Source organism: Pseudophryne corroboree, chromosome 5, assembly GCF_028390025.1.
Source record: "Pseudophryne corroboree isolate aPseCor3 chromosome 5, aPseCor3.hap2, whole genome shotgun sequence".
Classification (NCBI taxonomy): domain Eukaryota; kingdom Metazoa; phylum Chordata; class Amphibia; order Anura; family Myobatrachidae; genus Pseudophryne; species Pseudophryne corroboree.
In genome coordinates this window covers 349,675,835-349,702,448 of record NC_086448.1, presented here as the reverse complement: position 1 = coordinate 349,702,448, position 26,614 = coordinate 349,675,835, and the positions used below count along the sequence as shown (strand labels likewise).

The 26,614-nt window shown below is 44.7% G+C and overlaps 1 protein-coding gene across 5 annotated transcripts in view; it reads right to left on the bottom strand.

The window, feature by feature from the left end:
* GRB10 (growth factor receptor bound protein 10) overlaps positions 1 to 26,614 on the bottom strand; it is a 474,936-nt gene that overhangs the window by 85,471 nt on the left and 362,851 nt on the right. For all 5 annotated transcript variants that reach the window (XM_063922618.1, XM_063922620.1, XM_063922619.1 and 2 more), the window contains 2 exons: positions 13,503 to 13,640; positions 2,916 to 3,026 (listed from right to left, as the gene is read on the bottom strand). In XM_063922618.1, coding sequence (XP_063778688.1) covers positions 2,916 to 3,026; positions 13,503 to 13,640 — 249 coding nt within the window. The remainder of the gene's footprint in view (positions 1 to 2,915; positions 3,027 to 13,502; positions 13,641 to 26,614) is intronic.

Here is a 26,614-nt window from a genome sequence, read left to right as displayed (position 1 = left end):
CTCAGCAAGCTAAGCTATTGCCTTAGCGTGACTAAACGTCCGTCTAGGCGGAGAATCGGTCAAGATAAAGGTGGCTACATCTGCACCACCACCATTATTGCCAAGATTATTTGAAAAGTACACCATCTGATAGACCCATGGAGTCGTCAGAGCATCCACCAGCACTGTCTGTGGGTCTCTCGACCTGGAACAATACCGCATGAGCTTCTTAATGAGACGAGAGGCCATCATGTCAATGTGTGGATATCCCCACAGACATGTCAAATACCTGAACCCTTCCAGGTGAAGGCCCCACTCCCCCGGGTGCAGGTCGTGTCTGTTGAGGAAGTCTGCATCCCAGTCGTCTACTCCCGGAATGAAGACCGCTGACAACGCCCCAGCATTTTTTTCCGCCCATAGGAGAATTCTTGACACCTCTGACATTGCTGCTCTGCTCTATGTTCCGCCCTGTCGGTTTATGTACGTCACTGCCGTCACATTGTCCGACTGGACCTGAATGACCTGATCCTGAAAATAAGAGGTCAGCAGCCCCTCCCTGGACCGCGCCATTATCAGAAGATTGCTCAGGTACAGAATTATGTTCACTCCCTGATTGCGAAGGAGAAACATAATCTCTGCCATCACTTTGGTGAATACCCTCGGTGCCGTGTAGAGACCAAATGGCAGGGCCTGGAACTGGTAGTGACAGTCTGCAGTGCAAACTGTAGATAAGCCTGATGAGGCGGCCAGATCGGAATTTGAAGGTACGCATCCTTGATATCAAGAGACACAAGGAATTCCCCTTCCTCCAGACCTGAGATTACCGCTCTCAGAGACTCCATCTTGAACTTGAACACTCTTAAGAACGGATTCAAGGACTTGAGGTTCAGAATTGGTCGTACCGAGCCGTCCGGTTTCGGTACTACAAACAAGTTGGAGTAGTACCCCTTGTTGTGCAGATGAGGTGGAACTGGAACAATGACTTCAGTCTGTACCAGTTTTTGGATGGCCTGCTGTAAAGTTATACTTGCCTTTTGTGAAGCTGGTAGGCCTGATTTGAAGAATCTGTGAGGTGGGAGGTCTTGGAACTCCAGTCTGTAGCCCTGAGAAATAACAGCTATGACCCAGGGATCCCAGCACGAACTTGACCAGATGTGACTGAAGAATTTTTGTCGGGCTGACAGCCCTCTAGGCATCGCGGTCCAACGTCATGCTGAAGGCTTTGAGGAAGAAGAGCCTGAGCTCTGTTCCTGAGCACCTGCAGTTGCTGGTTTGTGTGGTTTACCTCTTACACCTCTGGAAGACTTAAAAGCACCTCTGGATTTTCCCTTAAACTTGACTGTCTGATAGGACTGAATAATTTGAAGCTGAATAAGCTTTCCTGGCTGGGGGAGCTGCGGAAGAAAGATACGTAGACTTACCTGCAGTATTTTTGGAGATCCATTTGTCTAGTTAAGTCTCCAAACAAGGCCTCTCCTGAGAATGGCAGGCCTTCCGTGCCTTTCCTGGAGTCCGCATCAGCAGTCCACTGGCATAGCCACAAGCCCCTGCATGCTGACACCGCCATGGCGTTGGTGGGTGCTTTAAGCAAACCAATCTCTTTTATGGCCTCCACAATAAAGTTCGCAGAGTTCTGTATATGCTGGAGGAGTAAAACAACATACCCCCTAGACAAGGAATCTAACCCCTCAATTAGGTTACCTGACCATTTAGCAATGGCTTTTGTGATCCACACACATGCAATAGTGGGTCTTTGGGCCACCCCAGCAGCTGTGTACAATTATTTAAATGTAGTCTCAATTTTACAATCAGCCGTATCTTTTAGAGAGGCTGCATCAGTGACAGGCAATACAATTTTACGTGACAGCCTAGAGACTGATGCGTCTGTGGATTTGGCTCTGATTCGTAGTCCGGCTTTGGATTATTTATCAAAAATTGACAAAAAAAAATATTATAAAATTAAAATCACATAATTTGGGCCTTTATGTTTGGTCCTAGAGTATTATTATACTGAATAACATTAATTCCAGTCAATTTTGACCACCTCACAATATTGTTTTCAACAATATTGGCAAAGTGCTGCAGCGAGCTTGCTGGTTGCCAAGCAACAGAGCAGCGTCACAAACACACTGCAGTTTATACCACATCTCTGAAACATTGCAACATAATGTATGGATCACAGGGCTTAGAGCTGTACGTGAACAAAATTCACTAGAGTAAAGCACACTTACTAACCAGTACAAAAACAATATTATATATATCTTTTTTTTTTTTTTTTACATTTTTAAACTTGCAGCTCAGTTCGAACTGCGTGGATAACAGGGCTTTTAGATGCATGTGAACTAAGTGCACCAAACAGTACAATTTACAGCAGAGTATAGCACAGTACACAGCAGCGTGCCCCCTATACACAGTCACTATACAGCACAGCCACTTGAGAGTCTGGACACAGCACAGCCAGTATAGCAGAGTATAGCACAGCATGCATAAGTGTGCAGTGTGCCACCTATATACAATGACTATCCTGCAAAGCCATGGCCCACTATACAGTACAGCCACTACAGCAGAGAATAACGCAGCAAATGGCAGTGTACGTTCCAGTGGAACGGTGCAGTGTCCAAATCCCGTGAGAATCAGACACCGGAAAGATGGTGTTCGGCCTCGAATTGGACTCACAGTCTGGCGGGAACACCCAAGCCGTAGCTTGGGTTGACTCGGATTACAAATGTTCAAAGCGGCTCGGATTCCAAGCAATCTCAACTGCTCATCTCTAGTTAATAGCATGCCCAAAATTTTTGTTTACAAGAACAAGGAGTATTTAGGAATTGAAAAGTTTTAAAGTGCGCTACTTGGTCCGCAATGTAAGAATTTCATTGTACTCAAATGACATGAAATACATTGGAAAAAAAAGAAAAAAGTATTCATTTGTTCTTTACCTTCACACAAAATCCAAAGTCTGTTGGTGAATTATACAATTTCTTACAACTTATCAATGAATAAATATTGCTATCTTCTAAGTCTGATATTCCCTGTAGGTGTCTTGGTTCCTGTATAAAATAAAATATTAAATTGAAAAGGGAGTTAAAACCAAAATAGATTTTTTTTTTAAATATAGCATGTGATTAAATTATACCTCAAATTTGTAATTCAAGAATGCTTTTATTTTACTATATACAGATGTGTCCTCATACATCTTGCCTCAATACACCATGCAGCGGGGGATGCCTGGCGTGAGTGAGCTTACAGATCCAGCGCAACTCCATTAGCATCGGGTGTCTCTTTGCTGATGTGTCTTATTCGCATCACTTTGCTAATAATATGCACAAGTAGATCCTGCTGAGTAAAATGATATACGGCATGCCTCTGTGTGCAACAGCGCCTGTATCGGCATATACAAAATTCTACGTAACATTTTGTATGCAGATATAGCCACAGTCGCATACAGAATAGAAGCATGTCGTATATACGATTTTTATCAGCAGAGTCTGCTTATGTGTCCTATTAAGACACTATTAAGACACATGTTTATGGAAAAAGTCGCATGAAAAGACGCTCTGTGCTACCAAGTCATTCCACAGCATGGCAGGATTAGAAGGGCTGTTTAACATGCAGGAAATCAAGATGCACGTAAAAATAAGATTTTAAACCTACCGGTAAATCTTTTTCTCGTAGTCCGTAGAGGATGCTAGGGACTCCGTAAGGACCATGGTGAATAGACGGGCTCTACAGGAAACACGGGCACTAAAAAGAACTTTAGGTATGGGTGTGCACTGGCTCCTCCCTCTATGCCCCTCCTCCAGACCTCAGTTAGAGAAACTGTGCCCAGAGGAGACGGACAGTACGAGGAAAGGATTTTGTAAATCCAAGGGCAAGATTCATACCAGCCACACCATTCACACCGTATAACATGGGATATATACGAACCAGTCAACAGTATGAAACAAAACCAGTATCAGTCCAAAACTGATCCAACTGAAACATAACCCTTATGTAAGCAACAACTATATACAAGTCCTGCAGGATGTTGTCCGCACAGGGACGGGCGCCCAGCATCCTCTACGGACTACGAGAAAAAGATTTACCGGTAGGTTTAAAATCTTATTTTCTTACGTCCTAGAGGATGCTGGGGACTCCGTAAGGACCATGGGGATTATACCAAAGCTCCAAAACGGGCGGGAGAGAGCGGACGACTGCACAGCACCGAATGAGCAAACATTAGATCCTCATCGGCCAGGGTATCAAATTTATAGAATTTAGCAAAAAAGTGTTTGAACCCGACCAAGTCGCGGCTCGGCAAAGTTGTAATGCCGAGACGCCCCGTGAAGCCGCCCAAGAAGAGCCCACCTTCCTAGTGGAATGGGCCTTAACCGAATTCGGTAACGGCAATCCAGCCGTAGAATGAGCCTGCTGAATCGTGTTACAGATCCAACGAGCAATAGTCTGTTTAGACGCAGGAGCGCCAACCTTGTTGGCTGCATACAAGATAAACAGAGCCTCTGTTTTCCTAACCTGAGCCGTTCTGGCCACATAAATTTTCAATGCCCTGACCACATCTAGGAACTCGGAATCCTCCACGTCCCTTGGAGCCACAGGAACCACAACAGGTTGGTCCATATGAAAAGAAGAAACCACCTTAGGCAAAAATTCAGCTCTATCCACATGGAAAATCAGATAAGGGATTTTGTGAGACAAAGCCGCCAACTCTGACACTCGCCGTGCCGAAGCCAAGGCCAATAACATGACCACCTTCCAAGTAAGATACTTCAATTCAACTGTTTGAAGCGGTTCAAACCAGTGAGACTTAAGGAACCGCAACACCACGTCAAGGTCCCGTGGTGCCACTGGAGGCACAAAAGGAGGCTGGATATGCAGCACCCCTTTCACGAAAGTCTGGACTTCAGGAAGAGAAGCCAATTCCTTTTGAAAGAAAATGGATAAGGCCGAAATCTGAACCTTAATGGAGCCTAACGTTAGGCCCAAATTCACTCCTGTTTGCAGGAAGTAGAGAAAACGGCCCAGATGGAACTCTTCCGGAGGAGCAGTCTTGGCTTCGCACCAAGACACATACTTCCTCCAGATACGGTGATAATGTTTCGATGACACCTCCTTCCTAGCCTTTATCAGAGTAGGAATGACCTCCTCCGGAACGCCCTTCTCCGCTAGGATCCTGCATTCAACCATGCCATGCCGTCAAACGCAGTCGCGGTAAGTCCTGGAACAGACAGGGCCCTTGTTGTAACAGGCCTTCCCTGAGAGGAAGAGGCCACGGATCTTCTGAGAGCATTTCCTGTAGATCCGGATACCAGGCCCTTCGAGGCCAATCTGGAACGATGAGAATCGCCTGAACCCCTCTTCGTCTTATGATTCTCAGTATCTTTGAGATGAGAGGAAGAGGAGGGAACACATAGACCGACTGAAACACCCACGGTGTCACCAGTACGTCCACTGCAATCGCCTGAGGGTCCCTTGACCTGGCGCAATATCTCGGAAGTTTCTTGTTGAGGCGTGAAGCCATCATGTCTATTTGAGGCAGACCCCACTGACTTACTTGCAATCTCTGCAAAGACTTCCTGATGAAGTCCCCACTCTCCTGGATGCAGATCGTGTCTGCTGAGGAAGTCTGCTTCCGAGTTGTCTACACCCGGAATGAAGACTGCTGTCAGAGCGCTTACATGACTCTCTGCCCATCGAAGAATCTTTGAGGCTTCTGCCATTGCCACTCTGCTCCTTGTGCCGCCTTGGCGGTTTACATGAGCCACTGCTGTGATGTTGTCTGACTGAATCAGAACCGGCAGACCTTGAAGTAAGGTCTGCGCCTGACGAAGGCCGTTGTATATGGCCCTCAATTCCAGAATGTTGATGTGTAGACAAGCCTCCTGGCTTGACCACAGACACTGGAAGTTTCTTCCCTGTGTGACTGCTCCCCATCCTCGGAGACTCGCGTCCGTGGTCACCAGAACCCAGTCCTGGATTCCGAACCTGCGACCCTTTAGAAGGTGAGCACTCTGCAGCCACCACAGGAGAGATACCCTGGCCCTGGGGGACAGGCGGATCATCTGATGAATCTGTAGATGTGACCCGGACCACTTGTCCAGAAGGTCCCACTGAAAAGTCCTGGCATGGAACCTGCCGAATGGAATGGCCTCGTAAGACGCCACCATTTTCCCCAGCACCCGCGTGCAGTGATGTATCGACACCCTGTCTGGCTTCAACAGGTCCCTGACCAAGTCCCGCAGTTCCTGGGCCTTTTCCGTCGGGAGAAAGACCCTCTTTTGTTCTGTGTCCAGAATCATGCCTAAGAAAGGCAATCTGGTTGTTGGCACTAACTGTGACTTTGGCAGGTTTAGAATCCAACCGTGTTGTTGTAACACCCTCAGGGAGAGTGATACTTTGACCAGCAACTATTCTCTCGATCTCGCTTTTATCAGGAGATCGTCCAAGTATGGGATAATTGTGAACCCCTGCTTGCGCAGGAGCACCATCATCTCCGCCATTAATTTGGTAAAAATTCTCGGGCCCGTGGACAGCCCAAACGGCAACGTCTGAAATTGGTAGTGACAATCCTCCACCACAAATCTCAGGAACGCCTGATGAGGTTGATAAATGGGGACATGAAGGTATGCATCCTTTATGTCTAGAGACACCATATAATCTCCCCCTTCCAGACTTGCAATGACCGCCCTGAGCGATTCCATCTTGAACCTCTTCAAGTAAAGGTTTAAGGATTTTAAATTTAGAATGGGTCTGACCGAACCGTCCGGTTTCGGGACCACAAACAGGGTTGAGTAATAGCCCATCCCCTGCTGCAGCAGGGGAATCTTGACCACCACTTGTTGGAGAGACAATTTTTTAATTGCTGCCAAAACTACCTCCCTCTCTGGGGAAGAAGTCGGCAGTGCCGATTTGAAAAACCGGCGAGGAGGCACCTCTTCGAATTCCAGCTTGTACCCCTGGGAAACAATGTCTATTGCCCAGGGATCCACCTGAGAGTGAACCCAGACTTGGCTGAAAAGACGAAGACGTGCCCCCACTGGAGCGGACTCCCCCAGCGTCATGCGGTGGATTTAGTAGAAGCCGGGGAGGACTTCTGTTCCTGGGAACTGGCTGTAGCTGGCAGCTTTTTCCCCTTGCCCTTACCTCTGGCAAGAAAGGAAGATCCCCGAGCTCTCTTGGATTTTTGCGGCTGCAAGGACTGCATCTGATAATGTGGCGCTTTCTTAGGCTGTGAGGAAACATAGGGTAAAAAAGCTGATTTACCAGCAGTAGCTGTGGACACTAGGTCCGCGAGACCATCCCCAAACAACTCCTCACCCTTGTACGGCAAAACCTCCATATGCCGTTTTAAGTCAGCATCACCCGACCACTGTCGGGTCCACAGTGCCCGCCTGGCAGAAATCGCCATAGCGTTTGCTCTGGACCCCAGTATGCCTATATCCCTTTGAGCCTCTCTCATATAAAGGACCGCATCCTTAATATGTCCCAGGGTCAATAAAATAGTTTCCTTATCCATCGTATCCATATCAGCAGATAAGGTATCGGTCCACGCTAGTACAGCGCTACAACCCATGCCGGCGCTATTGCCGGTCTGAGTAATGTACCGGTATGTGTGTAAATTGACTTCAAGGTAGTTTCCTGCTTGCGGTCAGCAGGATCCCTGAGGGCCGCTGTATCCTGAGACGGCAGCGCCACCTTTTTGGAAAGGCGCGTCAACGCCTTGTCCACCCTTGGGGAGGATTCCCACCGTATACTGTCCTTGATAGGGAAAGGATACGCCATAAGAATCCTTTTGGGAATCTGCAGCTTCTTATCTGGAGTTTCCCAAGCACTTTCAAATAACTCATTTAATTCAAAAGAAGGTGGAAAAGTAACGTCAGGCTTCTTTTCTTTAAACATGTGGATCTTAGGATTAGGCACCGCGGGGTCATCTATAATATGCAGCACATCCTTTATAGCAATAATCATATAATGAATACTCTTTGCCAATTTTGGCTGCAACCTGCATCATCATAATCGACACTAGAGTCAGACTCTGTGTCGGTATCTGTGTCAACTAACTGAGAAAGCGGCCGCTTTTGAGAACCAGAAGGTCCCTGTGACATAGGGAAAGGCAGGGTATGACCCTCTGTGTTGTCCCTGGACTCTGCTTTGTCCAAACGTTTGTGCAATAAATTCACATTTGCATTTAAAATATTCCACATATCAATCCAGTCATGTGTCAGCGTTGCCGACGGCGACTCCACACTCATGCGCTCCACCTCCTCCCTAGGAGAGCCTTCTGCTTCAGACATGCCAACACACACGTACTGACACACCACACACTCAGGGAAAGCTCTATCTGAAGACAGTTCCCCCACAAGGCCCTTTGGAGAGACAGAGAGAGAGTATGCCAGCACACACCCAGCGCCAATAATCTTGGGAAAAAGAAAAAATATTACCCAGATACAGCGCTATTCACTGCGCCCAATTATAAGCCCCCCCCCCTTCTTTAAAACTTTCTGTCACCGGTGATTAGCAGGGGAGAGTCCGGGGAGCCAGCTTCTCAGCGTGTGCTTGAGGAGAAAATGGTGCTGGTGAGTGCTGAGGGAGAAGCCCCGCCCCCTCAGTGGCGGGCTTCGGTCCTGCTCTTTCTTTAAACTGGCGGGGGCTCTGAAATAATATCAAACTGAGTAATTATATTCCTAAAAGCCAGTGCTGAGGGCTACATTGCAGCCCAGGGCGCCCCCCTCCCCCCCTGCACCCCACAGTGCGCGCTGTGTGTGTGTGTGTTGTGGAAGCAATGGCGCGCAGCGTTACCTATCCGAAGCTCTGAAGTCTTCTGCCTTCCTATACTCACCCGGCTTCTATCTACCGGCTCTGCGAGGAGGACGGCGGCGCGGCTCCGGGACGAACCGCTAGGGAAGACCTGCGTTCTGACTCCCTCTTTAGCTAATGGTGTCCAGTAGCCTAAGAAGCAGAGCCTAGCATTTAAGTAGGTCTGCTTCGCTCTCCTCAGTCCCACGATGCAGGGAGCCTGTTGCCAGCAGGTCTCCCTGAAAATAAAAAACCTAACAAAATACTTTCTTTTCAGGAAGCTCAGGAGAGCTCCCTGTAGTGCACCCAGTCTCCTCTGGGCACAGTATTAAACTGAGGTCTGGAGGAGGGGCATAGAGGGAGGAGCCAGTGCACACCCATACCTAAAGTTCTTTTTAGTGACCATGTCTCCTGTGGAGCCCGTCTATTCCCCATGGTCCTTACGGAGTCCCCAGCATCCTCTAGGACGTAAGAGAAAAATTTTATTTCACTTTATCACTATGGATCAAAAATGCTACCAAACATTTTACATGAAATCAAAGCAAACTAAATAGAAAAGCCGTAATATAAAATTAACACTAATGCATAAAAAACATGCAATATAATATACTTAAAAAAATTAAATGTTGTACTGTACGAATATATATACAGGTTGAGTATCCCATATCCAAAATGCTTGGGACCAGAGGTATTTTGGATATGGGATTTTTCCGTATTTTGGAATAATTGCATACCATAATGAGATATCATGGTGATGGGACCTAAATCTAAGCACAGAATGCATTTATGTTTCATATACACCTTATACACACAGCCTGAAGGTAATTGTAGCCAATATTTTTTATAACATTGTGCATAAAACAAAGTGTGTCTACACTCACACAATTCATTTATGTTTCATATACACCTTATACACACAGCCTGAAGGTCACTTATTACAATATTTTTAATAACTGTGTATTAAACAAAGTTTGTGTACATTGAGCCATCAAAAAACAAAGGTTTCACTATCTCGCTCTCACACAAAAAAGTCCGTATTTCGGAATATTTGGATATGGGATACTCAACCTGTATATATCTTACTCCTTTTATATTCGTGTGGGAGATTTATGTATATTTTTAGTTTTTGGGTATCTATGGTTAGATTTAGGTCTGATTGCTTTTTGAGAGAACTATAAAATTTTAAACAGCTACATTGTTTGTGTTGGGCAGTATTAGGTGATAACTGTGCCCTTATTTTACATTTTTTATACAATACAACAGGTCTCTTAAACTCCATCCTTGAGGCACCCTAGCAGTTCATGTTTTAAATGGATATCCAAGCTTATTCACAGATGGTATAACCAAATTAACTGAGGTACAGTATTAAGTTACCTGTGCTTAAGCATGGATATCCTTAAATTCTGGAATGTTGGGGTGCCCTGAAAACAGAGTTTGGGAACCACTGCAATACAATGTAAGCTCAGTAATAGGTAAGCAGCTTTTCACAATGCAAGCACAATAGTTGGAGATCTAATAAAAAGTACATACTGTACATTATAAATCATATATAGTTACCGGGTTGGGTTGGGTATGGATATACCGATGCCGGGAACCCCAGGTTTAGATTGCCAACCGGGGGCACAGGTTCTACTCCCACTCTATGGGTGTCGTGGACTTGGTCCCTGGTAGTCGGCATGCCGACTATCACACTTTGAAGTGCTCGGTGTCCCGGCGTTGGTTATGTCACATAACTATATCCCTAGTTACCTATATATTTTATTCTTAATGAGGTTTCCATCACTGTAACTTTTTGTTTTATAGTGTTATTAGCTTTGAATGCCTCACTAAAATCTAGTTCAGTCACAGCCCTGCAAAATCCAGGTTAAATTTAATAATACTGATGCCATACACAGATATTAATAGCCATATTCATAACCTGGTATTAAGCATATTTGATCAAAGGTTACCAATGAACAGTTTAACTCATACAGTAATTCTAACTCAAGTCTCAGCAATTACATTCAGAGTCTACGTTTAGTCAGTTCAACTCCTTAAGACATGAAATCATCCACAATCCGTGCAGTGTTCAATTTCAGTGGGATGCATCACCATTACTTCTTAATAATTCTGTATCCAGGGCATACTCCACCATCCTAGTCTATCTCTAGCAAACCAGGACAATTCCAGATGTTCCTGTCAGTTCTCAAAGGCAGCCTTTATTAAAGATTTTCCAGGTATTTTCAGACAGCAAGTTGTGTCAGCAGGGGTTCTTGCATAGCCAATCCCAAGTATGTTCTGCTGACTCTTCGGTAGAATCATCTTCCCTGAAGGAACTGTATACACCACAGAGCAGGGATGGTAGACAATCTCAACAATTAAAGGAGACAAGGAGCCTCAATCTGAGTCCTAATAGTACGTTGTTACATAACAGGTGTCCTTTCCATTATATAGATAATGCTATATGGGAATAATGTGAATGCAGGAGACTGGATCTGGGTCTACAGACTAATAGAAAGCAGACGGAAATTGGGAGGCGAAAACAATCAGGGAAAAACGACAAAATCTGTAAACATAATTTATACGATGAGCGGACATTTCAAACTCGCGGTCCGCGGGCTGCATGCTTCCCGCAATACATACTTCTGCGTCCAAAGTCTACTTTTCTTAAAATCAAATGATTGCAGCCCACCACTACCGAATGGGTTACTGTTGGCCTGTCTGCCATGATCAGAGCTTAGCTCCTATTGGGCAGCATAGCTTTGCACATGCATGAAAAGATAGCGATAAAGATGGGGAAATGTCCATGGAGAAGCTGCTGTGTATGCCCAGTTGCCTTTGCAAAGCTCTGCCCCCTGCTGCATCCCTGAAGTCCTCACGCCCTGTAATTGTGTGTACCCAGCTGCCTTATTTGCAGGAGACTTTTCTGGAATCTGGATTGAAAAAATAAACAAAAAATGTCTCATCAAAGAAGGTAAATTGGAGGAGGCTGGCACAGTGGTTGGAGGCTGAATAGTCACAGAAGGCAAAGCGGGCTTGTGGCTGGAGGGGATACCAGGGGGGCATGTGGCTGGACTGGGGGATAGAGGGGGTCTGGAAGTGACATTTTACTAGCTCACACTGATATGTATTATACAGGAGGGGGGACCGTACAGTGATATATGAGGGTGAATAACACAACTCCCATCACACATTGATATGTGGTATTATACATATATAAATGAGAGGGTACCGTACAGTGAAATATGAGGGGGAATAACACAGCTCCCAGCTCACACTGATATGTGGTATTATTAATGTAGAGAGGTGAGGGGACCACACAGTCATATATGAGGGGGAATAACACAGCTCCCATCACCCATTGATATGTCGTATTATTATTATTATATAAGAGGGAGGGTGCCGCACAGCGATATATGAGGGGGAATAACACTGCTCCCAGCACAAACTGATATGTGGTATTATAATTATTATATAGGGGAGAGAGGACCATACAGTGATATATGAGGGGGAATAACCCAGCTCACACTATTAACGTTGTTTTCTTCCCGATACTTGACATCTCTTTGATTATACTTTATTGTTGGTTTTTCTAATAAACCTTTCAAAATTGCATATAAGACTTTTTTTCTTGCGGCCCACACAAGACTTAGACCTTGATTATTCAGCCCAGTTGGAATTATGAGTTTGACATGCCTGACGTAGAGTGACCAGAAGATCTTCTAACATTTGGGTTTTTCATCTCCAGTCAGAGCACCAGGTTTGACCTAGTGAAACAGATCAGTGCAGCTAATGATCCAGGCAATGATATACAGGCATATAATCCAGTGAAAGTCTCCAATAATTAAAATGTAAGAGGACAAAATGAAGAGCCTAGCTTGTCATATAATATACAAGTTCCAGCATAAAGAGGATGGATTGCAGAAAAATATAAGACCACATGGATCAGAAGTGATAATGACAACATATCAGTTTTTTTATATTTCTAGCATAATCTGTTCCATGGAACGACCCATCTGAGCAAAGGGAGTACTCTAGAGCCCCTACATGGGACTCAGATTTCGCCATATGGTCACAGACATTTTCAAAGTCCTATCTGAGGTGGTTCCTCCTCCATACAGAAAGATTTGAAATCTGCATTTGAATGGCATTCAGGAGCATCTCCACACTGACTGTTGAGGCCTAGCAGAGCAAATTCACAGATCCTTTGGCCTTGGTGCAAGCAAGAGGGAACCTGCAGCTTTGAGATGTGTGTACTGTCAGGTCTACTTTTTCTCTTCTTACCATTCCTGGAGGACATTCGGACGTGATAGAAATCATGTGGCTGCTTTCATGCCCACCCTTCCATGCGTTTGCCCACTTTGTTAGGATCAATCCACTATCAGGATGTCTCAGCAGACAAAGCACGCCATGTGTCTGCTCTCCTTCAACATCATAGCTATGTCCTGCCAGGGAAAATATTTAAAAATATGATAATAGAGTGGGATGGTATGCATCCAAACCATGTCATATTGAAAAATGAAAAAAATAAAAATAAAAAGAACAAAATCTATGGTTAACCGAATGGGCCATTGTTGCAGAAAGAACCATTCTGGAAATAAAAAACTAGTTATAGACAAAGTTATAGAACAAAAGTATGAGATTTACACAGTATATGTAAATTCAAAGTATCATGAGACATTACGTATAAGATTAATTACAAATCTTAGTACACTAACTTAACTTCAACATGCTGTTTCACATGAAAGTTATACCTTTGATGTTCCTTTTGTGGAGCAATAAAGTCCAGATCTCCTCAGACACACAAACAGTTTCTTCCAAGACTTCTTTCCAAGCTCTTTAACATACAAGAAGCCTTGTATTTCTGGACAGCTGCTGGTGTTCAAAAAATTCTAAAAATGTAAGAATGAATTCTTAACTTATGCAAGTGGTCAAATTCATTCATGATGTGAGTACTTAGAGAAATTAGATAACAAGTACATATGGTCATAAATGTTGGTCAAGTCCAAAACATAGACTCTTCTCAAACCTTAGTAACCACAATAAATATATATTTCTACAAGTCAGTTTACAAAATAACATAACTAAAATGGCTTTTGGATTTGTCCTGCTTTGTTCATACTTAACAGTTTAATAATACTTCTAAAGCAAGAACATTAGCATTTTTAAAACACGTTGCATTTTCATTACCCTAGCATGCTGCAACCTGAATTTACCTTAAAAGCACTCCCAGAGTTAACTTTTAAACTTCTTGGTTACTAAAGTGAAGTTTCCCCTTCATACAAGATACATCCCTGGCTGTCCACTTAAATGTTTCTTTTTGAATAGTTTGCTAAATGAAACAAACACAAAAGAACCCCCCCACCCTAAAAAAAAATAATAATAAAACCACGGAGGTCCTCCAAGAGTCATCCCACAATAACTTATTTTGAGTATATTTTTTAAGTCTGGAAGACTGTTGCGCTAGCATAGTTGGCACAATAGTCAGGGAGGGACGGATGTGTGTGGTAGGATTGCTAGTAATGTGTATAAATAAATAGACTGATGTAACTATGGAGACAATTTAAGTGTATAATTGCTTGAGGTGTTTCTCAGACTAGATTATATAATAAATGCTTATAATTTTTTCTAAACAGGAGTTTAAAGTCTAAAATGTATTTGCATAAATAGTAATAAAGGTAGAATAGGTTTAAAAGAAGTACTTGACCATCTAGAACATGCAGCATATGCTGTTACTATTTCAGGGTAGTCCCAGTTTGGGAAACAATAGTTCATATTCAGTTCTGAAGAACCCAAGGGGAGTGGGCAGATGTTTAAAAAATATGAATCTTGCAAGTTTTATTAAAGTCTATTAAAGTGCTTAATGTGCACAGAGTCTTAGTACACCTCTGTGTACAGCCAGATGAAGTAACGACACTTCTATGTACTTACTATGCAGTGCCTTCTGTCAGTGTATCTGGACCCTGCCACATTAGATGCACGCTTATAGGCTTATAATGATGTATAGTGAAATACAGAAGTTACTGTGCATTGTAGATGCGTTTTTCAGCACTCTATGGCATTTATTAATGATTAAATAGCTCATTATAAAAATTCCATATCCTTTATGGGAAATGCATTGCTAGGTCAGCATTGCTTTATTGTATAAAAATTGTCCTTCTTAAAATGAACTACAAAATAATGGGAACAAGTAGTAATGCAACAATATAGTAGAAAAAGAAAAAAAAAAAAAAAGTATGCAACGCTGTGTAGCATATTGCAAATGGTGGATAAAACCTGCTTACGTTAATAGCTTTAGGAGCTAGTTTGTAGTGCTTTCTGAGTACATTAATGTAGCTTGACATACAAGTGTCTCTCATTTTTTATCTGGAGGCTATTATGATTATCAGACCCCAGGTCTGATAGGTGGGAGATTACCAAGATAGTAAATCTATTTGGCTGCCTCTTTGATAGTCCTGTAATTTGTCCCCTACCCTCCAGCCCTCAGTCATTCTTTTAAAGAAATTTTAGTCATATTGGTTCGCTATTGTAGACTTCAAAAGATCATTTCTAATTTGGTTTTAAATATTGCAGGTACAATTAACCCTAGACTTTCACATTACACATCATCCTTGAGGATTCATAAATTAGAATGCCTTAAAACACTCAGTTTTTAGAGTGATTACGATTATGAATGCTATTTGATCACGTTTTGCTTTGTTTTTGTCTGATATAAGTCACATGTTCTGATCCATGTACTTTGTTTTGGCACAGTAATTGACTGAAGATTTCCATAAAATAGTGTGCTTTCCTCAGCTTGCTTGCAGTAGGAGGATAGTTGAGAACAATTCATTCTTACCCTTTTAAATTGATGACCTAGGATTTTTGTTAGCTAACTCGCATGGTGGTTCCCATCCAATCAATAAAATATTTGCAGTTCCTTTTTCTTCCATAAGAGCTCTAGTTGCAAGGTTGTTTTCTCTACAGATATTCTTTGTGTTTGAGATTGTGGCGGACATTTACTAAGCAGTGATAAGAACAGAGAAGTGAGCCAGTGGAGAAGTTGCTCCATCAACCAATCAGCAGCTCTGTATCATTTTATAGTATGCAAATTACAGATGTTACTTCAATGCTGATTGGTTGCCATGGGCAACTTATCCACTGGCTCACTTCTCCGTTCTTATCACTGCTTAGTAAATGTCCCCCTAAGTCTTTTGTGCTCTTTTTTGTTACTGGTACATATAGATATCTCCTCTATAAAGTGCTTACATAACAGAATGTTGTGCTGGTGAGGATTGTTTTGCCAAATGTTTAGGTTTCTCAGATTCACGTACCCTGGTGCAAACGTCCTTACCAGAGTGCAACCATGAACCTGTCACGTGCACCCTCCCTCAAACTAGAAGAAATTGTGTGAGAAAACAGTCGATGACTTCTATGTTGAATGAAATCCATCCCAATTAAGTCTTTCTTTCGCCCGTGAGGATGTACTTATATCCTATATTGTGGTCTATTTACACTATATAGAGAGGTGAAAGCACATGTGACCAGAGTGTAGTGATCCATCCATGTACAATATGCAGTGCCTATTTAAGAGTTTGTTGTGTATTTTCCAAGATTTAAAAAAAAAAAAAAAAGTGGTCGGTACACAGTATTATGGTAAATTTTGAGGTCACTTAATTCATGCCTTCTGCGCGGGACTGCACTTTTGGCAGAAAGTAAAAGTACTGACAGAACCTGATCCATATGAATATACGCGTATTCCTTCAATATGCTCCCAGCATCTATGTTACAGATGGTTGAGGTGTTGTAAATCAGATCTCAATGCAAGAGAAATCTGGAGGTGATGGAAGGTTATCAGTATGATTTGCCGGTGAACGGGATGCCGGCGGTCAGTATACCGACCGCTGCATCATATCCATCAAAATCCCGACAGCCCCCCAGGAAGCCCTCTAACCCTTACCTTTTCCTTACCCTAACCCTCCCTTGTGGGTGCCTAAACCTAAACCTCCCGGGTGATGCCTAACCCTAACCCTCCCCCGCTGCCTAAACCTAACCCTCCACACTTGGTGCCTAACCTTAACCTCCCCTTTTATGTGCCTAACCCTAACCTTTCCAGTGCTGCAGCCCAATCCTAACCCCCAACTGCAGCCTAAACCTAAGGCCTCTCCCCTCCCCCCCCCCCCCGCAGCAGGACGACAGTGCGTCCCTCTATCCGGGTGTCCAGATGCCGGCGGTCAGTATTTTTGATGCCCACTATAATTACTTGACATTACACATGTATGTCTAAATGGTAGTAGAGTGATAGTTAATGCTATCTCTTAAGATTTTTATTAATCATCACCGAATATGTTCTTATTGCAGCCCATCTGATAGCGAAGGCCCCTTAGTAAAATGCCCCGAAAACGGATTTCAAAATTGCTGTGGTATGCCGCACTAAAGAAAGTTAGATTTCAGGGAAATACTGCAATTGTTAAAAATATGCCTCATATAGAGAAAACTAATTGGCTTCATTTACATATTATATTTATTTTTAGAAAGAGGGAATTCTATGCAAGGTATGGAATAAGCACATTGGTTGATCTAGATTTGCATTGCAAAGCACACCAATTAATACTTCACTGGAGAATTGTTGGTCATTTTGTTCTTCGAAAATCATGTTTGTCAAGTCGAATATGGCCCTGAGAATGTCCTCTGTTATTTGGCGTGTATGATGTAGGATTGAGAGTTCCCGAGTTGAGTGGTCAGTCTTCTTCCTAGGTCTTTTCATACTCTCTCAATACTACAAAAGTTAATTTACACACACAGTGCAGCAGAACTCAAAAAAGACTATGACCAGAAATTCCACTACTGAAAAAGGAGAGTTATGGTAGACTTACCATGGTTAACTCTTTCTGCGAGGTACACTGAGTTCCACAGATAATACACCAGGGTGTAGAGCGGGATCTTGGATCCAGAGGAACCATCAGGCATAGCATTGACTGTCCCAGGATGCATTGGGGCCTCCTCGATAACCCCGCCTCCAGGAACTGAAAGCTCAGTTTTGTTAACCAGTCCAATGCAAGAGCAGGTAAAAGAAGGCAGATGTTAGTCACATAGAACCACAATCTCATGACAGGAGAGGGTACCAGTGACTAATGCCATACAACCCAAAACAGCTAGGTACGTCAGGGTGGGCGCCCTGTGGAACCCAGTGTACCTCGCAGAAAGAGTTAACCATGGTAAATCTACCATAACTCTCCTTTTCTGCAGTGGGGTACACTGTGTTCCACAGGGAATACATCGGGGATGTCCTAAAGCAGTTCCTCAAGGGAGGAGACGTGCCTTAGCGGGTAAGAGAACCCAGCGTCCAAAGGAAGCATCCTGGGAGGCAGAAGTATCAAAGACATAAAACCTAATGAACGTGTTCACCGAGGACCACGTAGCCGCCTTGCACAATTGTTCTGGGGACGCGCCATGGCGGGCCGCCCAAGAAGGTCCAACAGACCGAGTAGAATGGGCTTCAACTGCAGCAGGAGCTGGGAGTCCAGCCTGCGCATAGGCTTGTGCAATCACAATTCTAATCCATCTGGACTATGTTTGCTTACTCGCAGACCAGCCACGTTTGTGAAAACCAAACCAAACAAAAAGGGAATCTGACCTCCCGATAGACACAGTCCTCTCCACATAGATACCGAGAACCCTTACCACATCCAAAGAACGTTATTTGGGAGAAAAAAAATGGAGACAAAGGCCGGAACCACAATCTCTTGGTTAAGGTGAAAAGATGACACCACCTTAGGCAAATAACCTGGGCAAGTTTGTAGAACTGCCCGGTCCCGGTGGAATATGAGAAAGGGTAGATAACAGGACAAAGCGCCAAAGTCTGACACCCGCCTTGCAGAGGCAATAGCCAGCAGGAACAGGACCTTGGCTGTGAGCCATTTAAGGTCCACCGATTCAAGATGTTCAAATAGAGAGACTCTTGCAGAGCACTCAGCACAACAGACAAATCCCATAGAGCCACAGGAGGGACATAGGGAAGCTGAATCCGAATAACGCCCTGAATGAACGTCTGATCATCAGATATAGAGCCAATTTTTCTCTGAAACCAAACCGACAAGGCAGATATATGAAACTTGAGGGAGGCCAGACGAAGACCTGAGTCCAGGCCTCTTTGCAGAAAAGCCAGTATCAGGGAAGTTCTGAATCTATGGACATCGTAATTCATCACCGCACACCAGGTGAAGTAAGAATTCCAAACCCTGTAATAAATCTGGGCAGAGTCCAGTTTGCGGGCTTTCAACATTGTTTGAATAACCACCTCCAAAAATCCTTTGGCTCTCAGGAGTGATGATTCAAGAGCCATGCCATCAAAGCCAGACTGGGTAGAGACAAGGGCCCTGTATGAGGAGGTCTGGTCATTGAGGAAGTAGAAGGGGATGCCCCACCGATAGACCCTGCAGGTCTGAGAACCAATGCCATCTGGGCCACGCTGGAGCAACTAGAAGCAGCATTCCTGCTTCCTGTTTGAATTTCCATAGAACCCTGGGCAGGAGAGACACCGGAGGGAACACGTAAGGCAGCCAAAAGTACCATGGAATTGCCAGTGCAACCATGAATGCTGCTTGAGGATCCCTTGTCCTTGATCCGAAGACCGGAACCTTGTGATTGTGTCAAGACGCCATTAGGTCTACGTCTTGTAGACCCCACCTGTCCACTAGGAGTTGAAAGACTTCTGGATGAAGACTCCACTCTCCGGCGTGTACGTCCTGACGACTGAGGTAGTCCGCTTTGCAGTTCAGGACACCTGGAATGAACACTGCTGATATACTCGGCAGATGGCGTTCTGCCCAACAAAGGATTTTTGACACTTCCTTCATAGCCATGCGGCTTCGAGTGTCGCCTTGATGGTTTATGTTTGTCACTGTCATGGCGTTGTCTGAATGTACCTGAAAAAGTCTATTCCGTACCAGAGGCAGGGCAAGTGATAATGCACTGAACACCGCCCTCAGCTGCAGAAGAGTGTTGCTCCAACACTGCTCCCCATCCCCTTAGACTGGCATCAGTCATCAGGAGGACCCAGTCGGGGATCCAGAAGGGATGGCTCCTGCTCAATTGCTAGTCCTAGAGCCATCAGGTCAGCGACAAATGAACCTCCGGAGTCAACAAGATCCTTTGGGGTCTGATCCGATAAGGCAGGCCATCCCACTTGGCAAGAATTAATCATTGCAGAGGACGGGAATTAAATTGAGCGTACTCCACCATGTCGAATGTTGTCACAATCAGGCCAAGTACTTGCATCGCTGAGTGAATAGACACTCTGGGGTGACGGATGAAGTGTCTTATCCTGTACTGGATTTTCAGGACCTTGTCTGGAGACAGGAACAGTCTCTGACTGTGTGTGTCCAGAAGCGCCCCTAGGTGCACCATGTTTTGCGCTGGGACCAGAGAGGACTTCTTCTAGTTGATCATCCATCCGTGGGCTTGTAAGCAACTCACCGTCAATTGTAGATGACAGAGGAGGACATCGTGGGAACTCGCCAGAATCAGCAGGTCATCCAGGTATGGCAGGATTTTGACTCCCTGGCGATGGAGGTGCACCGTCATCACGGCCATAACCTTGGTGAAGATCTAAGGAGCCGTGGCCAGTCCGAACGGCAGAGCCTGGAATTGGTAGAGACTGACGCCAATAGCAAACCGCAGGACCTGCTGATGCGATATGGCAATAGGAATATGCAGAAAAGCATCCTGTATATCAAGGGATATCATGTAATCTCCAGGTTCCATCGGCAGCACAATAGAGCGCAATGTTTCCATACGAAACTTGGCGACCCTCACAAATTAAGACCCATTGGGTTTCTGCACAAGAAACAGGGTAGAATAATAGCCTCTGCCACGCTGGGACGGAGGTACAGTACCAGCACAACCGCTCCTATACTCTGGAGTGAACCTACCACCGTTTGCAGAGCCTGCACCTTCAACGGATCCGAAGGGAGTACCGTAGTGCAGAACTGGTGTGGGGAACGTCTCTTGAAGGAGACAACGTACCCGTGAGAGACAACTTCCAGTACCCAAGCATCTGAAGTGGTCGTTATCCATACCTGGGCGAACTGTAGAAGTTAGCCTCCCAACCATGGGTCCCCCAAGGGGAGGCCCGCCCCATCATGCGGCAGGCTTGTCTTGTTTTGAAGCAGGCTGCCCAGGATTGCTTCGTCTTGGGGTTGGTGTCTTGGGAGCACAAGATTGTCTGGGGTAAGACTGACCCTTGGATTTCCCTTGAGGTCGACAGGGACGAAAAGTGGTAGTCTTCGCCTTCTGAGCAGAAAGATTAATAGGAGGAAGAAAAGCAGTCTTAGCAGCTGCTAATTCAGACACTACTTTCACGACCTTAACCACAGTATGCGGCGAGCCAGGACAGACGTGGATGCCGCTTTGGCTGCCAGTACCCCCACCTCAGAGGACGCCTCCTGAATGTAGTAGGCGGAGGTGCATATGTGAGACAGGTATTGTCTGGCCTTGTCAGAAATATCCTCAGGAAGCTCATCCTCTAACGCCTGAACCCACGCCTCAATACCCTTAGCAGCCCAAGAGGCAGCTATGGTGGGCTTATGCCTGGCCCCTGCGAGGGAATATATCATTTTCAGGCATCCCTCCACACGCTTATCTGTCGGTTGCTTCAGGGAGGTGACAGTGGTGACAGGCAGAGTAGATGACACCACGAGACGGGTGACGTGAGAATCCACCGGCGGTGGGTTTTCCCATTTACTATATAACTTTGCAGGGAGAGGATATTAAGCCAAAGCCCGATTAGGGAGCGGAATTTCTTACCTTGGGTAGACCAGGGTTCCTTCCTGATGTCCACAAGATGATCAGAATGGAGTAATACAGTTTTAACCACCCTCTGTTGTTTATACATATCAGTTTTCTTGGCCACTGTAGTGGAATCCTTATCCTCAGTGATTTGAAGGATCTGCTTAATAGCATCCACCAGGCCAGGGACATCAACATGTAAGGTAGAATCCTCATCAGTAACACATGATTCAGAGCCTGAGAGGACCGTATTGCTCCCCCTCCTCGTCAGATGAAACATCAGAGAGGTTAGTGGATTGTGAGGAGGAAGCAGCCCGCTTAGATGACCCAAGGACACGGGAGTGAGATGGAGTAGATTTCTGTCTAACCAAAGACTGATTCAACTGTTGCAGCTGGGTAGACAAATTTTCCGTCCAAGTCGGATTTACTATAGGGACAACTTGTGGTGGCAGTGACACCAGAGGTCCCATAGGTGGGGCTAAACGGTCCACCAGAGTCCCCAGGAGGGTGGTGAACATAGCCCAGGGTGGTCCCATTGTAGTTACAGGAGCTGCAGGCTGACTGGGAAGTGCATGACATTTAGTACACAGACCATCACACAATACTTCCCCCTCAGGTAAACCTTTGGAGCATACCTTCCATAGCTTCCAGAGTTTTACTGCCCTTACTGTTAGACATTGTAATAAAGAAACAATCAAGCTATTAGAACGATGAAGCCAGACAGAGTAAACAACTTGCGGACAAAGTACACAAACAGCGTCAGAATACACAAACTTGTGAACTTAAATCCTGGTGTACTTGACTAACACAGTAAAATATCTGTATAGCGATACCTACTGTGTACACTATATTAGAGAACCCTGACGCACCCAGTCCCTATATATATATATATATATATATATATATATATATATATATATATATATATATATATACACACACATATACATATATATATATATATATATATACATATACATATATATACACACACACACACACACATTTTTGCTTCCGGTGGAGAAGGCTCATGAGCTCATAGCCCTGGTCAGGAACCTTTTAAAGCCAAAAAAGGTTTCGGTGCATCATTGCACAAAGGTTCTGGGGAAGATGGTTGCTTCATACGAGGCCATCCCCTTCGGCAGGTTCCATGCGAGGACTTTCCAAGGGGACCTATTGGACAAATGGTCCGGGTCCCATCTACATATGCAGAAATGGATCACCCTGTCTCCCAGGGCCAGGGTATCTCTCCTGTGGTGACTGCACAGTGCTCACCTCCTAGAGGGTCGCAGGTTCGGCATTCAGGACTGGATCCTGGTGACCACGGACGCGAGCCTCCGAGGTTGGGGGGCTGTCGCACTGGGAAGAAATTTCCAAGGTCTCTGGTCAAGCCTAGAGACTTGTCTCCACATCAATGTCCTGGAGTTAAGGGCCATTTACAACGCCCTACGCCAGGCGGAGGAGTGGCTTCAGAACAAACCGGTTCTGATTCAGTCGGACAATATCATGGCAGTGGCTCATGTAAACCGCCAAGGCGGCACAAGGAGCAGAGTGGCCATGGCAGAGGCAACCAGGATTCTGCGCTGGGCGGAAGGCCATGTAAGCGCACTATCAGCAGTGTTCATCCCGGGGGTGGACAACTGGGAGGCGGACTTCCTCAGCAGGCACGACCTGCACCCGGGAGAGTGGCGACTTCATCAAGAAGTCTTCACACAGATCGTGGATCGGTGGGTACTGCCTCAAATAGACATGATGGCGTCCCGTCTCAACAAAAAGCTAAAGAGGTATTGCGCCAGGTCAAGAGACCCTCAGGCGGTAGCGGTAGATGCTCGGGTGACACCATGGGTGTTCAGATCGGTCTATGTGTTTCCTCCTCTGCCTCTCATACCCAAGGTGTTGAGATTAATAACACTAAGAAGGGTCAGAACAATTCTCATTGTTCCAGATTGGCCAAGGAGGACTTGGTATCCGGATCTGCAAGAGTTGCTCATAGAAGATCCGTGACCTCTACCTCTAAGGCAGGACCTGCTGCAGCAGGGGCCCTGTCTGTTCCAAGACTTACCGCGGCTGCGTTTGACGGCATGACGGTTGAACGCCGGATCCTAGCTGAAAAAGGGATTCCGGAGGAGGTCATTCCTACCCTGATCAAGGCTAGGAAGGATGTGACATCGAAACATTATCACCGTATATGGCGGAAATATGTTTCTTGTTGTGAGGCCAGAGCTGCTCCTACGCAGGAGTTCCATTTGGGCCGTCTGCTTCACTTCCTTCAAATGGGAGTGAATTTGGGCCTAAAATTAGGGTCCATAAAGGTCCAAATTTTGGCCTTATCCATTTTCTTTCAAAAAGAATTGGCTTCTCTTCCTGAAGTACAGACTTTTGTGAAGGGAGTGCTGCATATTCAGCCTCCCTTTGTACCTCCGGTGGCGCCTTGGAATCTTAATGTGGTATTAAGTTTCCTCAAGTCACCTTGGAAAGTGGTCATGTTGTTGGCCTTAGCTTCTGCAAGGCGTGTTTCGGAATTAGCGGCTTTATCATATAAAAGCCCATACCTGATTTTTCACGTGGATAGGGCAGAATTGAGGACTCGTCCTCAATTTCTGCCCAATGTGGTCTCATCTTTTCATATGAACCAACCTATTGTCGTGCCTGTGGCTACACAGGACTTGGAGGACTCCGAGTCCCTGGATGTGGTCAGGGCTTTGAAGATTTACGTGACCAGAACAGCTAGGATCAGGAAAACTGAAGCTCTGTTTGTTCTGTATGCGGCCAACAAGGTTGGCGCTCCTGCTTCAAAGCAGACAATTGCTCGCTGGATCTGTAACACGATTCAGCAGGCGCATTCTACAGCAGGATTGCCATTGCCTAAATCGGTTAAGGCCCATTCCACTAGGAAGGTGGGCTCTTCTTGGGCGGCTGCCCCAGGGGTCTCGGCACTACAACTGTGCCGAGCTGCTACTTGGTCGGGGTCAAACACCTTTGCAAAGTTCTATAAGTTTGATACCCTGGCTGAGGAGGACCTCCTGTTTGCTCAATCGGTGCTGCAGAGTCATCCGCACTCTCCCACCCGTTTGGGAGCTTTGGTATAATCCCCATGGTCCTTACGGAGTCCCCAGCATCCTCTAGGAAGTTAGAGAAAATAGGATTTTACTTACCGGTAAATCTATTTCTCGTAGTCCGTAGAGGATGCTGGGCACCCGTCCCAAGTGCGGACTTCTTCTGCAAGACTTGTATATAGTTATTGCTTACATAAGGATTATGTTATAGTTGGTCGGTCTTGAACCGAGGCTATGTTACTTGTTCATACTGTTAACTGGGTAGTTTATCACAAGTTATACGGTGTGATTGGTGTGGCTGGTATGAATCTCGCCCTTAGGTTACATAAATCCTTTCCTCGTACTGTTCATATCCTCTGGGCACAGTTTCTCTAACTGAGGTCTGGAGGAGGGACATAGAGGGAGGAGCCAGTGCACACCCAGAATCCAAAGCTTTCTTAAAGTGCCGTATCTCCTGATTATATATATATATATATATATATATATATATATATATATATATATATATATATAGAGCGATATATATATATATATATATATATATATATATATATACACAGAGAGATATAGTAAAAGGAGAATGAGCTATTAGAGGCGACCAATGGTGTTAGAAAAGTATATAGTATGTGACTAGGCAATTAGGAGTATAAAGATAGTACAGTAGTTTATTACAGAACGTAAAAAAATGGAGTAGTACAGGATAAAAATGACTAACATTAAATGACATACGTATTAAAAGTAAAGATATTCAAAATACCACAAAAAGTAGCACCCAACGCGTTTCATCCCATCTGGACTTCATCAAGGGGACAAAACGCGTTGGGTGCTACTTTGATTTCAACTCGTCCTGAGAAGTTAAGCTATATATCTTTCCTCTTTTGTATTCCTTTTAATTGATTTTTATACTTAATTTTCTATATCCTACATATAATTTTTGTGGTATTTTGAATATCTTTACTTTTAATGCATGTATGTATGTATGTATGTATGTATGTATGTATGTATGTGTATGTGTGTATATTTAGTGTTCTATGGTAAATCAGCTGCACATTCAGTGTTCAAAAGTGACTTATCAAAATGTCCTCAAATAGTAACCAAATATGCGTACCAGACAAACCGGGAATGTTTGCTTGTCAAAGATATCTTTTCACAGATTGTCTTCCTCCTTGTTAATCTCCTCTTCTCATATCCGTCCGGATATTGGCGTGGTATTCCACGCGTGTGGGGAATGGAAGACAGTGGATCAATAAAGTGCACAAATCTAAGTAAAGTGACACTGTGCTTAATGTGCAAAAAAGTGCTATAATGTGCTGAAATGATTCTAAAACGACACCCTTCTGGTAATGTGCTTATTTACCAATAATGAAGGTGCAGCACCAACCAAATTATAATATCATGGCTGCACTCACGTTATTCAAGATACAGTGTAACCGGATGGAGCCCTCAAAATCATCCATCAAACCAGAGTACCTTAAAACCAAAAAGTGCTCCCAGAGTGAAAGAGGCTCTGATAGTGTAATTTCGTTTTTACACATTTAATATAACAATTAACATGGAAAATGGACTCGTACAATTTGAAAACAGTATAAGTGCTTATCTGTAAATCATACAGGAGAGCGGAGAACCAGTGGTCCCCCAACGCGTTTCGTCCTGTTTTCTGTGCTGGGACTTCCTCAGGGTTGTATGTATGTGTGTGTGTATAACTCTTTTTTGGTCTGTGTCTAGAATAAGGCCCAAAAAGGTCAGACGCGTTGCAGGTACTAGCTGGGATTTCGGTAAATTGAGAATCCAGCCGTGCATCTGCAACGTCTTCACGGACCGAGACACGCTGTCCAGCAACTTCTCCCGAGATCTCGCCTTTATAAGGAGATCGTCCAAGTACGGGATAATTGTGACTCCCTGCTTGCGCAGGAGCACCATCATTTCCGCCATTACCTTGGTGAAAATTCTCGGGGCCGTGGAAAGACCAAACGGCAACGTCTGAAATTGGTAGTGACAATCCTGTACTGCAAATCTCAGAAACGCCTGGTGAGGGGGGAAAA